Below are 14934 nucleotides of genomic sequence, written 5' to 3' on the forward strand. Positions count from 1 at the left end.
CTGTGTGAGACGGAATGGGCCCGCATAGGGGCATATGTGTCCCGCATGTGCCTAACTTTCTTGCAACCCCACTGCCTCCGCACCAGTCCCACCCACCTCAGCTCCCGTCCCACCCACCACTACCCGAGCCTCCTCAAGTCCATCGTGCACTCGGCATACGTTCATCGAGCCTCTATTCGGTCTAGGCACGGTTCTAGATGCGGAGGACTCGGGAGGCAGCAGCATGGACAAAAATCCCTGCCCTAAAGGAGTCCTCAATCTGGACCGGGGAGCCAAACACCGTACAATATGCAGCATGACAGATGGTGCGAGGGGCTAGGCAGGAAGGGAGATGGGAGCGTGGGGCGGGGGTGGGGGGGGCTGGATTACAGCAGAGAAATAGTCACCAGTGAGGCCCTCACTGAAAAAGATGCTGGAGCTAAGACTGGAAGGAGGTAAGATGGGGAACGAGGCAGACATCTGGGGAAAGGGCAGTTTAAGCAGAAGAAAGATTGAGAGTAAAAGTGTGGAGGCAGGACATTAGGGCCTCTTCACGACCACCGAGGCTGCAGCGGAGCGAGGGAGCGTGGAAGGGGAGGCCAAGAGGCAGGGAGGCTGTGGATCACGAAGGGCCTTAAGCAGGCAACTGCATAGACTCTGAATTTTCTTCTCTGGAGGAGAAAAACAACACAGGGCAGTGGAGAGACAGGATTATATTTCAAAAGGGTCGCTCAGTCATTGTTTGGAAAGTAGTAGATTATCCTCCGGCTGCCAATCTGATTCTCTCCAGTGCACGGCCCACGGGGCAAAATGACTCCTTGAAAACACCGTATAGTGACCCAGCAACCCACTCCCGGACTTTTACTCCCTTAAAAAAGAAAATTTACATTCACACGATAACCTGTACATGACTTTTTAGAGCAGCCTTGTTTGTAACAGCCCCAAACGGAAAACAACCAGAATGTCCTAGTTGAATGCGTGGGACTCCATAGCACCGAGTACTACTCAGCAATAAAAAGGAACAAACTTGCTACACACAACATGGAAAGATCTCAAAGGCTTTGAACTAAGTGGAAAACCTCAAAAGATCACATATTGCAGGATTCCATCTGTGTAACTACAGCTACATAGAATGTTCCCGTTGGAAGAAATGGACGAAGGACGCTCAGCACCTCTCTGTACTATCCTTGCAACTTCCTGCAAATCTGCAATCACTGCAAAGCAAAAAGTGTTTTCTTAAAAATTAGAAAAAAAAAAAGCATTTGTAGAAGAGAAAAGAAATTGTCTTTTGGTGAAAAATCATGCATTGTCTACATACGACACACCCTTCTCCAAGTTACCTGATTCTGTTCTTTCATTGACTTTGAACTATTTTTACGACTTTGAAAGTTCAGGTAACTGACAGACATGCAAACTGTCTGGTAAAGGTTCCCTTCCCCCCCATCTGCACCCCCCTCCAACCCTGTGCAAACACCAGTTTCTGCATGGAAAAACCATTTACACATTCAATTCAACATTCCTTTATTCCGTATCAAGTTGTGCTTTTTTTACTTTTCCTTTGAATACCATGAGTTAAATAAAATCATTAACATCAGTTCATTTTTGGTGTACAATAGGAGAGTCAGAATTTTATCATCTTTTCTGAAAATTATCTTTTAAGAGCACCCATCAGGTCATGTCACTCCCCATCTAAACCACTTCCAAGCTTCCTGTTGCATTTAAAATGAATGCCCAAGGGATGCCCGGTGGAGCCTTCGGCCCAGGGCGTGATCCCAGGGTCCCGGGATCGAGTCCCACAACGCGCTCCCTGCCTGGAGCCTGCTTCTCCCCCTGCCTGTGTCTATGCCTCTCTTGTGTATGTGTTTCATGAATAAATAAATAAAATCTTTTAAAAATAAAATAAAGTAAAATAAAAGCCCAACATTTCCCAAGGGGTCCAGGATACAGCACCCACCCATTGGGCCCAACCTGCCCCCAGGCCTCATCTCCTCACCCTGCCCCTTGACAGGATGCTCCGACAACTTACCCTTGCTTGAGCCTCCGGGGACCTCCAACTTGCTCCCACCTTACATGTCCTGCACCTGTTGTCCCTCAACGTGGAGTCCTCTTCTCATGGATGGCTCTTTTTCACCAGTAAACTCTCAGCTCAACGGTGCCCTCTCCGAGGTCTTCTCAAACCATTCTATTAAAGTAATGTCCGCGTCCTATTTTTTTCAACGTTATTTGTATCTGCAAGATGATCAATACTAGTATTTTATACTATACACGTTTCATACGTTATATTTACTCCATTAGTATAATGTTAACCACATAAGCACATTAATATAATGTACTTGCTTATTATATTACATAAATGTAAAATATCATTTGGTTAGTTTCTAGCTTATTTATCACCTGCCCACCCCAATTCTATAATAGTAGGATCTGAGATTCTGCTTCCATTATATCCCCCAGTGCTTAAAACAGTAGCCAGCACATAGTAGGCACTCAATAAATACCCGTTGAATAAATACTTGGGTGAGGGACATCTGGCTGGCTCAGTCCGTCGAGCACACAATCTCGCCGTTGTGAGGTCTACTTGAAAAAAAAAAAAAACCAAACCAAACAAACAAATCCTTGGCTGAATGATGCTTCTGGAAGTAGTGAGGTCCCCATGACCGGAAGTATTTAGGCATGGTTTGTCCAACACTTAGCAATGTCACAGAAAAGCTATAGGCATAGGTTAGTCTCGAGAATAAAAAGCCACGAGGGTCCCTTCTAGTACCACCAGGCTATGAGTCTGTGGCCACTGCACCCTCGCTGCCATGCGGGGAGAAAAGCAAAGGAGTATTCCTCAGCCCTTCCCACCAAATGATCGTATGCACACCCCTGTTCCTGCTGCAATATCATCTCAGCATTAAAATATTGAAGCTAATCAGACATTTAATTTCAAAGTAGAAGGTCATTATCTTGTCACAAAATTTTATTCCAATTACTTTTTTTTTCTATTATACGAAATGAATTAAAAGTAGCACAAAACATTGGGAGATCAAACAGTCAATCAGAAGCTCATTAAATATCATTGAAATTGGTGCAATAAAAAGCATTTCCCATGGCTGGCTTATTATTTAAGAGCTATATTCTGGATGGCTCAAGGAATTGACATGCTGCCAGTCAAAAATCACCCTGTCCATAAATAGCCGCTTGGCTTTTAAAAGTCCACTACCTTTTTATTTTATTTTTTGAGATAAGAGTAAATATCTAAGGAGACTTAAAACATGGGTGTAATTACCATCCCATCAGCCCCTAGGAGACCCTAAAGAGAAGCTATCAGCAAAGTCACCATCTGATAATTTAGACTATAACTTACAGAAAGATGCTTACAAAGTGCTACCAGTGATTTTATAAACAGTTCAGTACGTTACATTTCCGCACAATACCCAGCCAACTGCAATCCCAGGCAGGGACTCGTGGTCAGTCACAATTTTAAAATTGAGTTCAACTCCACACTTGGAATAAATGCCCATTTTACTTTCCCGAGGGTGATTATGAAGCACTTCGTTTTTCCACGGACCCAGATGTAGGTGACTGTTAGCATGAGGATCCGGAAGTCGATCATCTCTAAATTTCTAATATTTTTCCGCTAGGAGCCCTCCCCCACCCCACCTTTCCTTTTAAAGCGAAATCACTGATCTTAGCATTGAGATTTACAGAAATGACCACTTTTTGATGTATAGGATGGCAGGTCCTTCCAGTTGGTAAAATACAACAACAGAAGTACTGTTCCCAGTCTCTCCGGGGGTTTAAGCGGCGAGGATGACACAAACTAAAAATACGTGACCCAAAGAGAACGCTCTCAGGGGCGGGAAATGACTCCTCCAGCAGAAGCCCTCGTGAACTTCTCCCCTCGAAGCCACCCCGCGCCAACACTGCCGCTACCTCGGTTTCTTTCCAAACCGCCGGGACCTACTGGCAAATCATCTGGGAGTAAAGTGGGAGGGAAACATGTCAATGCAAAACTCAGAACCGCTTTATAGAGAGAAAAGTGTGGGGAGGTTTGTTATCATTCATTTCCTCCAGTATATCATTCAATTTCAGCTGCCTCCCGTCTCAGAAGCAGCTCCCCCATTTCTCACTTAGGTGCCCCTAAGAAACATCCCTCTGGCATCTCATTCTCTCTCCCCGTCTTTTACCAGCATTTCATTATTTCTTAACTGTCCCTCTCATGCTTGTCTCCCTTTCTCCTAGTGATCCACGTGTCCTCATTTAGCAGTTTTCAGAAGCCAGGGAGAAACGTTGCAAATAATGTTAAATATGATTAATATCTTGAATTCCTTGAAATATGACATGCATGAGTTACAATGAAACCTCTTTTATTTCCCCATGAAATGCTTTTGCATAATGAGAAAGAAAATGTCCTCTATGCCCTAATCAGCTCTGACAGTTCCTGGACTCCCAAATACTTTTATTTATGGCATTATTTATTTCATCTCTAATAAATGGAAAGGGGGGGTTGCCCACGGCATGATCTGAGGAGGCTGCAGAAGAGAGGGGCACCGTCCTGGGTGGAGGAACAGAGAAGCTGGAGCAGCAGAGAGAGGGAAGGGCGAGATGGGGAGTAAAAGGCGGAGGAGGCCCTGAACCCCCAGGAAGGAAGTGGGTCAGTTTCCCAGGAGTGAAAGGAAAACTCTGAAAAGGAATGTCACTCTAGGGGGGAGAAGCAGGGTCATACCCCCGGGGGCGGGAGCGGGGGCGGGGGCGGGGGCGGGGGCGGGGGGGAAGTGCACCCAGATTCCCTGCCGGTTGCGGGGAGGGATGGTTCCCTCCAAGGAGCCCCTGCGAGGAGCCTCTAGATCCATCTGTGCGCCCCGGGGAGCCTCCTCCAAAGCGCTGGGTCTCCCGCCTTGCAAGTACCGGAGAGGCGTGTGCGCCGGGAGTGTGGCCGCAGTGCACCGGGGAGCTCGCCGGGCCACGCGGGGCGCGACCCGTGTTAGGGCCACCCTGGCAGGTGCGCGTCGCCGCCCCACTGGATGGTGTCCGGTCCCAGATTTCCCTCCACCGCCCAGCGTGGACGTGCTGCGGGGGGGGGGGTCTGGGTTCCCACGCGTGCGCCCTCGGCCACGCCCGCTCCGGAGGCTCGGGCGGTGCGCACCTGCGTCGCAGAGCCTCGGCTTACCCGTGCGCACAATGGGGCGAATGTCGCGGCGGGGGGGGCCGAAGGCCGCGCCCCGACGCCGCGCCGCCCGCCGACGCCCCCGCGCCCCCGCGCCCCCGCGCCCCGCCCCGCGCGCGCGCCCCGGGGAGGCCGGGCTCGCCGCACCTGCGCGCACCTGGGGCCCCTCGGCGCGCGCCCCGGGCCCCGCGCCGCCCTCCCCCGTCGGAGGCGCCCGCCCGCGCAGGCCCCGCCCCGGCCCCGCCCGCCCGCCCGCCCGCACTTACTGCCCGGCCGGTCGCCGGCGCCGCTCTCTCCCCGCAGGCATTGGCGAGGCGCGCTGTCAATCAGCGCTCGGCGGCGGCCCCCCGCGCGGGGGCTCAGCGATGCCAGCGGCGGCGGCGGCGGCGGCGGCGGCGGCGGGCGGCGGCGGCGGCGGCGGCGGCCCGGGCTCGGGCTCGGGCTCGGGCTCAGGCGCACGGGCCCCCGCTCGCGCGCACACGGGCCGCGCCGGCGGGCGGGAGGCGGAGGCGCCCTCGGAGCCGGGCGGCGGGCGGGGAGGGCCGGCGCGGGATGGAGGGGGCGCTGCGGCCGGCGGAGGAGGGGCCCAGCGGCCCCAAAATCTACCGGCAGCGCGGCCCCTACAGCGTCCTCAGGACGTTCCCGGGCAAGCGGCCGGCGCTGGCCAAGCGCTACGACCGGGCCCCGCTGCTCGAGCCGCCGCTCGCCCGGCCGCCGCCGCCGCCCCCGCCGCCCTTCGCGCCGCCCGCCGCCGCCTCCAGCAGCAGCAGCAGCAGCAGCAGCAGCAGCAGCGCGGGCGAGCCGCCGCCGTTCCCGCCGCAGGGCTCCTTCCCCCCCGGGCCCGGCCGGGCCGCCGCCGCCTCGTCGTCGTCTCCGTCCTGCGCGCCCGCCGCGCCCCAGGGCCCCCCGAGGGCCTCGGCGCCGCCGGCCCCCGCCGCGTCCTCGTCCTCGTCCTTCGCCGCCGTCGTGCGCTATGGCCCGGGCCCGGGGGCCGCCGCGGGCAGCAGCAGCAGCAGCAGCAGCAGCAGCAGCAGCAGCAGCAGCAGCAGCGCGGGCAGCGACGGCGCCAGCCTGGAGCTCAGCGCAGGTACCGCGCCAAGCCGCAACTTTCCCCCGCGCGCGGGCGGGGGGCGGGCGCGGGGCGCGGGGCGGGGGCGCGGGCGGGGGCGGGGGCGGCGGGGCGCAACCCCGGGGCTCCACGCGCCGCCGCAACTTCCAGAGGATTCCCCGCCGCCGCCGCCGCCACCTGCCGCCGCCGCCACCTGCCGCCGCGTGCGCAGCTTCCGACGGCGCGCGCGCCTCCTAACAGGTGGCTCCGCGCTCGGACTCCGCGAGCGGCGGGCATCCCGGGGCGGGGGGGTCCTGGGTCCTGGGTCCTGGGTCCTGGGTCCCGGGCGGGGGGCGGGGCGGGGCGGGCATCCCGGGGCGGGCATCCCAGCGCGGCGGGCGCGGTTCCCGGGTCCCGGGACGGGAGGGGGGAGGGGCGGGGCGGGACGCCGGGCGCCCCCGGGTCCCGGGGCGGGGGGAGGGGCGGCGGGGATGCGGGGCATCCTAGGACGGCGGGGAGGGGGTGGGCATCCCGGGGCGGGCGGGGTCCCCCGGTCCCGGGGCGGGGGGCGGGGCGGGCATCCCGGGGTGGGCGGGGTCCCCGGGTCCCGGGGACGGGAGGGGGGGGGGCGGGGCGCCGGGCATCCCAGGGCGGGGCGCGGGTGGCGGGGGGCGGTCCCCGGGTCCCGGGGCGGGGGGAGGGGCGGCGGGGATGCCGGGCATCCTAGGACGGCGGGCGCAGTCCCGGGGCGCCGGGCATTCTAGGGCGGCGGGGAGGGGGTCCCCGGGTCCCGGGGCGGCGGGCGCGGTTCCCGGGTCCCGGGACGGGAGGGGGGAGGGGCGGGGCGGGGCGCCGGGCATCCTAGGGCGGCGGGGTGCGCGGGCGGTCCCCGGGTCCCGGGGCTGGGGGGAGGGCGCCGGGCATCCCAGGACGGCCGCCGTGTTGGGCCCTGGGCCGCCGCACCTCCCGCCGCACCTCCCGGCGCCCCCGCGCCCCCCGCGCCGCGTCCGGCTCCTCGCGCCCGCTGGCTCCCGCGGCCCGCCCCGCCCGCCGCCCCTCTGCCCCGCTGCCCCTCGGTGCGCACCTGCCGGCGCCGCGGCGCACTCCGGGGACGGGGCGCCCCCCCCAGCCCGGCCCGCCGGCTCGGCTCCGCGGGGAGGCCGGGGCCGCACCTGGGGCCGCGCGCGGCCCTGGCGGCCGGCGGGGACCGCCCCGGGGAGCCGCCCCCTGCGGGGCCCTCCGCGCGCAGCCGGCGCCCGGGCGGGGAGGCCGAGCCGGGCCTGGCCCAACCCCCCGCGCCCCCGGGGCGCCCCCAGGTCGGAAACTTCCTCCTCGGGCCCCAAAGGGCCGTTCCGAGCCCCCGAAGCTGCGTGTCCGCGGGCCGAGGCTTTTGTCCTAATGGAAGTGGGAGCCTCGTCTCTACCGGAGTTAGAGGCGCCGGTGCCTGCGTTATGCTGTTTGTCAATATTTTGACACATGAAGGATTGTGGTTTTGAGAAAGAAAACCTAATTGCAGGTAATAGTGAGCCTGGTTCCATCACCCCCCTGCCTGACTGGGAGAGGTTTGCCGGCTCTAAGTGGGGATCTTGCCGAGGCTCCTTGCTGTTTGTGGGGTGCTTTTTGAGGTCTCCACCCCATATTCTCTTGTGTTTAGGCTCCTCACCCGCCTCCGTCTTTCCCATTATTTTTCTTCTGTGTTCTCTCCTCCTCGGGAAGCTCTGTGTTCTTCCTTTCTGCGGCTAGACTCTTATTTTTTTGTGATTCATGCCCACGTTCACGCCCTAGTTGTGCTTTGGCGTTACTTTTTATGTTGTTTCTGCCCAACTCGAGTTCTTTTCCCATTCTCCAATATTTTTGCCCGCCCCGTTGGGTGACCTTAGTTCCACCACGTTCCCCCAGGGTCTTCCCCCTTTCTGTCTTTAACCCCCTCTTGCTTTCTCCTTTCCATCTTCGCTATCTTTCAATCTTTTACTTTCTTTTCTACGCTCTGAATCTGCTCCCTCACTTCCATTTTCAGCCAGTTTTAACGTTGCTCTTTCCTGTTCTTTCTCCCTGCATTGTGTCTCTTTTCTCCACCTGCCACTTGATGTCCTCTCCATGCCCCTTCCCACTCTGGCAGCGCCCTTGCGGTCTTCCCTTCACAAGGAGTTTGTGTGTTTCCTTTTCGCCTTGTTCTAAATGTTCTCTTTCAGTGTTTCTTCGTTAATTTTGTCTCTGTTCCCAGGTGGAAATCACACTACTGAATCTAAAAGAGTGAAAGGGGGCTTTGTTTGATGCACCCTCAAACTCCCTATATCTTTTTATTTTCTTTTATTCTCAAACTCCCTATATCTTTTTATTTTATTTTATTTTTTTTTATTCTCAAGGCTGCTGTTGCTGCTGCTCTTTTTTTAAGGTCAGAGAGAGGTAAGCTTGATAGCACCAAAGACAGAATGCCATGTGCTTGTTGGAAAGATGGGTTGGTTGGTAGGTTCCTTCCATGCAGTGAGGAAAATGGTCTGGCAGCAAAAAAAAAAAAAAAAAAAAAAAAAAGAAAAAAGAAAAAAAAAAAAGAAAAAAAAGGCCATAGTACTAGACCTCATGAATTGTGCTCATAAAATTCATCATTGATGGACAAAGCCGGCTCTTTACAGGCACAGAGATGTGAGTGGCCATCAGAGGGACAGTCACCTGAAGAGCTGATTGGCCCTTGGAGGAACTAATGGTTCCACTTTGAACCAATGAGCGTGTGTGCACACAGACAGCCGCCATTTAAGCGTATTGGGGAGGAGGCTGGGGAGGTGGTAAGTTGCTTGTTGCACCCTCACAAAAGTGTTCTTGCAGCCTCTCCAGCCACCCAGTAAAGGGAGAATAGTCAAGACATCCATGTGATGAATCGCGCCAAGGATAGAAGAGATACAGCTGAGTGTCCAGAGTAAATACAGGGAAAAGATGAAAAGGTTGAAGTGAATCTTATTTGCCATTAGAAGCCATAAACCATTGAGAGGAGAAATAGGTGATTAAAAATAGATTTTTCAGGATTCTTATAAAATCTCACAAAGAGTATAATTTCCCTTAAAAGGGGTAATATACCATGGTTTTTAAAAGCATATTTTCCCTCTGTGGGAGGCTTAGAGTTAAAACCCACGTAGATCTTGATATGCAGCCTAAATTTGGCATCAGGAAATGGGAAATTGCATCTTTAAGCAGAGTACAATCAAAAATGAATTACAATAAATCCTATATAATTGCATAGGTCATTCTCTTTAATGAGATTTTATTAACCTGACTGTCAAGCTTTTGAGTCAGGCAGATATTTTATCTTCTTCAACTGATAAAAGTGTCAGCTATAAACCACCATATAAATATTCATAAATCTACACATCTGTGGCAGCCTATCAGCATCATTCTTTTGGACATTAAAAGCATTCTAATTACTTTCTGTCTAGCAGAGCTGAAATGCTGCCTGTTATAGTATGTGCTTGGCAGGCATGATTGCTTTTGTTTGCCATCACAAATAGCAGCATCCTATTTTATATACCGATGGTCCAGAAAATATTCAGGGATTGACTGAGCAGGATGGATATTAGGAAGCACCATCTGGTTTTGATAGCACCGAGTATATTAACTCATCTGTTAATTTTTGACACATCATTGATTTATTTATTTAGAAAAATTGCATCCTGTTTTGCTGTGTTGATGTTTGCCATTATGAAAAAAAATTGGATGGTGGTTTTTTTTTTTTAAAAGACCTAGTTCACTGATTTAAGACGAGGGTGATGCTCCCAAAGATGCTTTCATTTTCTGACTTCTATTTTCTATGCCATGAAGTCCTCTCTTAAGTTACATTAATGTTTTAAGGGAACCATCTATCTTGAACTAGCTGGAAATCCTTTTGGCAGATAGAACATACGGATACAGGATAGTGGATCACAAAAAAAAAAAAAGTCTTTTCTGCTTCTGCATTTTTAATATTAATATATTTCACCCTTCACTGGGCTAAAATCAAAAGGTTACCACTAATCTCGAAGACTGTGATCTCCTTCATAGTAACAGAATACTCTTGGGTATCCGCTGTGATGGGCAAATTCCATTCAGGGCTTTACTTACAAAGAAGGCCATTAAAAGTAAAGGCGCCTGTGTTTGGTTGCCGAGTTCCCATCCCTCTTCTTATTCACTTATCAGATTTAGGATAGACTGAACCACTTAAATTCACAAGAATTTCTAGAAATGAAGTTTTTAATTAAAATAAATAACCACGGGTTCAGATTTTGGAATCAGACTCGGCACAATTTGCAACGTGATATTATCCCAACAGATTGCACAGTAGAGCAAAATAAATTACAGGTGGTCGCTTTGCGGTGCTTTGTGATTGGGATTTATCTACATTTTGCAGTGTTGGATTTTAGAGAAGTTAGGAATACGGCAGGTAGTTTTATAAAGCCCCTTTGTAGACTGTTGACTTTCTACTTCCCTGCCATCGCTTGAGTGCAGCGTTCTACTAGGGGGAAAAAAAGTTAAAAAAATTCAAAATGTTCATCTTCTCACTTTGCTCAATTAAGAATCATGGGTCAGCGACCACTTGTATTCATATAAAAACAGAACTTTTCTCCGTTTCTTAGCGATAATGGGAACTGCGTAGTACTTGCATTTCTAATCACATTCTGTCTGGAAAGCTGAGGTATTGCTGGCTGGGCTGTGTAGTAGGTAGAGAGATGTGCTGTTTAATGCCAAGTGTAATAGTATTATTTTTCATCATGTTCTTCCTTGTATTGATGTTAAGACACTATTTAAATATCTTAAGGTACCAAAAAGAGGAGAAGTTTGACTTTAAGGCTTATGGTCGCTATTTTTGCATCTGTCAGCTCTTAGAACAAAATCAGAATGAAGCGTTTTAAAACACTGAAGGCAAGAACTGTTTTATGGTTAAAGCTATTCTCTGATATTGTGAGTGCACTTTAATACATTATCTTCATAATGTAGTGTGTTGCATGATGATTTTTTTCGGCGTGTTACAAGTTTATCCTTCAATTAAGAAAACAAATCATGCTTGTCCCTAAATCAGGTTTTTTTTTTTCCCTTAAAATCTATACCCTGATGTGATTTATCAGTATGATGAAAGCTACTGAGTGTGCTATTCGGGCAATTCCTTATAGGCACCTCTGTTTTCGCCTTTCTTTTCATATTTTGTTCCTTTCATCAAGGTTATGGTAAAGGTGCATAGGATGTAAATCAATTGAGACTGTGCTGATTAAAATGCAAACGGTAAATACAACTTCAGGTCTAGAATGGGATTATAGGATTAAAATGAATGAAAACTGCTAGTGTGCTAGAATTGAAAATTCCCAATCAATATCATCCTTTGATTTTACTAGTAATAGAACAAAAACCCGGAAGTGAAGATGACAGTGCAACATCTTAAGTCTTCCTGTTTATATGGTTCGGCAGTTTATCTGGTTTGGGTCAATAGAAAGAAATAATACCCAAATGCCTCAGGTCTTTCCCATTACTTTTTGGTTTAAATCATGGGTTCGAACAGTTCTTCCCTTCTACCTGGCAGGGGCAGAGGCATCAATTCTAGTGTTTTGGTGTGAAAAGATACTTCCCATATCCATATCCATTTTCCTCCAAAATAGCAAGTGGACTTTTATCCTGCCGGCCTGTTCAATGCAGTTCCCAGCCCATCGGTCAGTTCTAGCCTGACCGTGTACTTGACTTCTGGTTCTTTCTTCAGGACTCAAAAATCACTGTGTTAAAAACAGGCCTGTGCCTAATATTTGTGGGGTTTAGAACAAAAGTACAAATGCAGGCCTACATACCACGTATCTAAATATAATTAACAAACTGGTAAATAAAGTATGTTCCATCCACCTACCCTGACAAAGACGCCTTCTTAATGATCAGATTTGACTTTGGAGTTTTCAGCCAGCCCATGGCCTTCTCTCCCCACCCCCAGCTTCTTCCACTAGGAGGAACCTCACATACACACGAATGGATGCCCCAGTCCAAACCTCCACGCTCTGGCACCATGGTCTGTCTTTGGGAGAATGGCTCAGGGAAGAGTCCAGCACAGGCCCTCGAAGCAGTTTGAGTAAGGAACTCCTGGATCTTGGGTACCTCACCATGGGGAGAGGGCGGGATGGAGGAGGACGGTTAGGGCAGCCCCCCCCCCTCCTGCCTGTGTCTAAGGGCAGTATTGTTCCTAGGAGCAGGAATGCGCTGTGCCAGGAGGAAAATAGCCCTGTGGACTCACAGCCTGCCCAGAGTGCTCTTGCCACCCCAGCCAAGGAAATATGAAATTCTATAAACTCAAATCTTATCTTTTTTTACAAGAGGCCCTGCATATATTCAGTAAAGATATCGTTGTCCCCATAAAAGCCCTCCAGCATCTCACCATTTTTCATTTCTAAAGTTTGTCCCCCCTCAAAAATACAGCTGATCAACATGGTCAGAAATAGCAAGTAGGTAGCTAAATTTCTATCATAAATAGCTGCTGGAATCTAAGATCTATAGTATTTTGTTTGTAGCCATTCTTCTGAGTAGAGCAGAGAAGAAGATGAGAGGCATCCACTACCTCCGTGTAAGCCTTACAGCGCACCTCTCTGTATTTACAGGTAGTCTTGTCTCAGGTGGTGGTCAGGAAAGAAGAGAATGTACCTGTGACATTTGCATTTAGGGTGAATTTTTAAGACCCGTAGGCTGACGTCATGAAAACACGTTTTCACCGACTTGAGAGGTTTTAGTTTGTTTTTCTAAGCTGATGGGTTTCCATTTGGTTTTTACGTTCCTCTGATTGACAATTAATTTGCGTTAGAAGGCGTTTCCGTGAACTAACCAGCACGCTCCGTGCGTGCGTGCCATTTTAAGAGGTTTGGCAATCTGATGGAAGGCTGTACGAAGAGGCACTGCTGCTTTCCACATGATGCTTCTTACAGATTGGCATAAACATTGGCCTTCACAAGAAATCCAAGTCCGCAGATCAATGGAAAGAAAGCGTAGCGAGCACAGGTGTCGGATAGCACGGTGTTGCTTTCGGGCTCGTCATCGTTTGCCTTATAGGCCACTCTCTGTTTTACCTCAGAGGTCTAGTGAGCTCTTCAGAAGGACTTCTCTTTCTTCTCCAGTTTGCATCTGGGAGCAACATACTCTCGGCAGGGATTGTATCAGCTGATTAATAGCAAGGGCATGAGGGCACTCCAGAAATAGAAGTAATGATTGCCGTGAGCCCTCCTATCAATGAGGAATTGAGTCTGCAGTGGCCGGGTCGATTCATTAGAGTAACGATATTCATGAAGCCAAAGGTGTGAATTCAGGCCTGTGCAGGCCAGTTAATGCCACAGCGAGGGAGAGGTCTCTCTGGTGCCCAGAGTCGCAGTCCAGCCGATTCCCAGAGTAAGGGGTGGAGGTAACTCTTGGGGCACCCACCTGGTTACAGCATGACAGGAAGCCAATGCATCCTGCCTTGTCACCGTAGTTGGGGGGTGGAGGACAGAAATGCACATCTTTGACATTTTTGAACGTTAACCTCAAAATTGAGGACCTTCTCCCTTGTCTTTGGCTGTCCATCTCTGATGTGTCTTTTCGTGTGTTTCAGAGAGTCGAATGATCTTGGATGCCTTTGCCCAGCAATGCAGTCGAGTTCTTAGTCTCTTAAATTGTGGAGGAAAGCTTCTGGACTCCAACCATTCTCAATCCATGATTTCTTGTGTAAAGCAGGAAGGCTCCAGTTATACCGAAAGACAGGAGCAGTGTCCCATCGGGAAAGGGGTCCACAGTCAGACCTCAGATAACATAGACGTAGACATGCAATATATGCAAAGGAAACAACAGACTTCTGCCTTTTTGAGGGTTTTCACTGACTCCCTACAGAATTACCTGCTCTCAGGGAGCTTTCCAACTCCAAACACCTCTTCAGTCAGTGAGTATGGCCAGCTGGCCGACATGGATCCTCTGTCAACCTCCCCCGTGCATACACTAGGTGGCTGGACCTCCCCGGCAACCTCCGAATCCCACGGTCACCCGTCCTCTTCTACACTGCCGGAGGAGGAAGAAGAGGAGGAAGAGGAAGGCTACTGCCCTAGATGCCAAGAGCTGGAGCAGGAGGTTATTTCACTACAACAAGAAAATGAAGAGCTCAGACGGAAATTAGAGAGCATACCAGGTACCGTGCCTTATTCTTACAAGCCACCTGCAGATCGTTCCCGGTCTCATCTGTTTGTGTGTCTGCGTGCATGCGTATGCATGTTTCTAGTTTTGGTTTTGGCCAGCGAGGGAGAAAAGTTATTAAAAAAAAAAAAACAAACAGGCATGCACAGGGTGGCCTTAGTCTTCCGGTGCCAAACAGAAATTTCAGGATGAGCTACTAGCCTTGCCCTGCGTATGTTTAAGTTGTCCTGTTCAAAGATCTCTATCCATGTCCATTCTAGACTGAAGATTGGAATAGGCCAAGTGCCATGAGCCTGAGTCTGCGTCAAAAAGTGGCCCTCTTTTTTAAAAGCAGCTTTTGTATTATTATCTTTTTTTATTTTTATTTTTTTTAGCTTTTGTATTTTTAAAGACTTGGCTATATGTGTTTTATTCAGTAGTTATAGAGAGTAAAGTGGACTGATCCTTCCAGAGCGGGGACGCGAGTATTTCTGATCAAATGGTCTCTCCTGTTCCGTTCATTTCTTGCCGTTCTTGTTAGGTTTCACCAGGCACAGTCTCTCTTTAGCATGTGGCTCCCCGTTAAAGTTAATAAGCAACTGTAAACTGAAAGGAATAGATCAAAGACAGA

The 14934-nt window shown here is 51.0% G+C and overlaps 1 protein-coding gene across 1 annotated transcript in view; it reads left to right on the forward strand.

Annotated features, from left to right (window-relative positions):
• The first annotated feature begins 5578 nt into the window (after nucleotides 1-5578).
• Nucleotides 5579-14934, forward strand: part of BEND4 (BEN domain containing 4) — a 29811-nt gene continuing 20455 nt past the window's right edge. Inside the window, exons 1-2 of the mRNA XM_055339296.1 lie at nucleotides 5579-6218; nucleotides 13753-14319. Coding sequence (XP_055195271.1) covers nucleotides 5684-6218; nucleotides 13753-14319 — 1102 coding nt within the window. The 5' untranslated portion in view covers nucleotides 5579-5683. The remainder of the gene's footprint in view (nucleotides 6219-13752; nucleotides 14320-14934) is intronic.

Source organism: Nyctereutes procyonoides, unplaced genomic scaffold (assembly GCF_905146905.1).
Source record: "Nyctereutes procyonoides isolate TBG_1078 unplaced genomic scaffold, NYPRO_anot_genome, whole genome shotgun sequence".
Taxonomy (NCBI): Eukaryota; Metazoa; Chordata; class Mammalia; order Carnivora; family Canidae; genus Nyctereutes; species Nyctereutes procyonoides.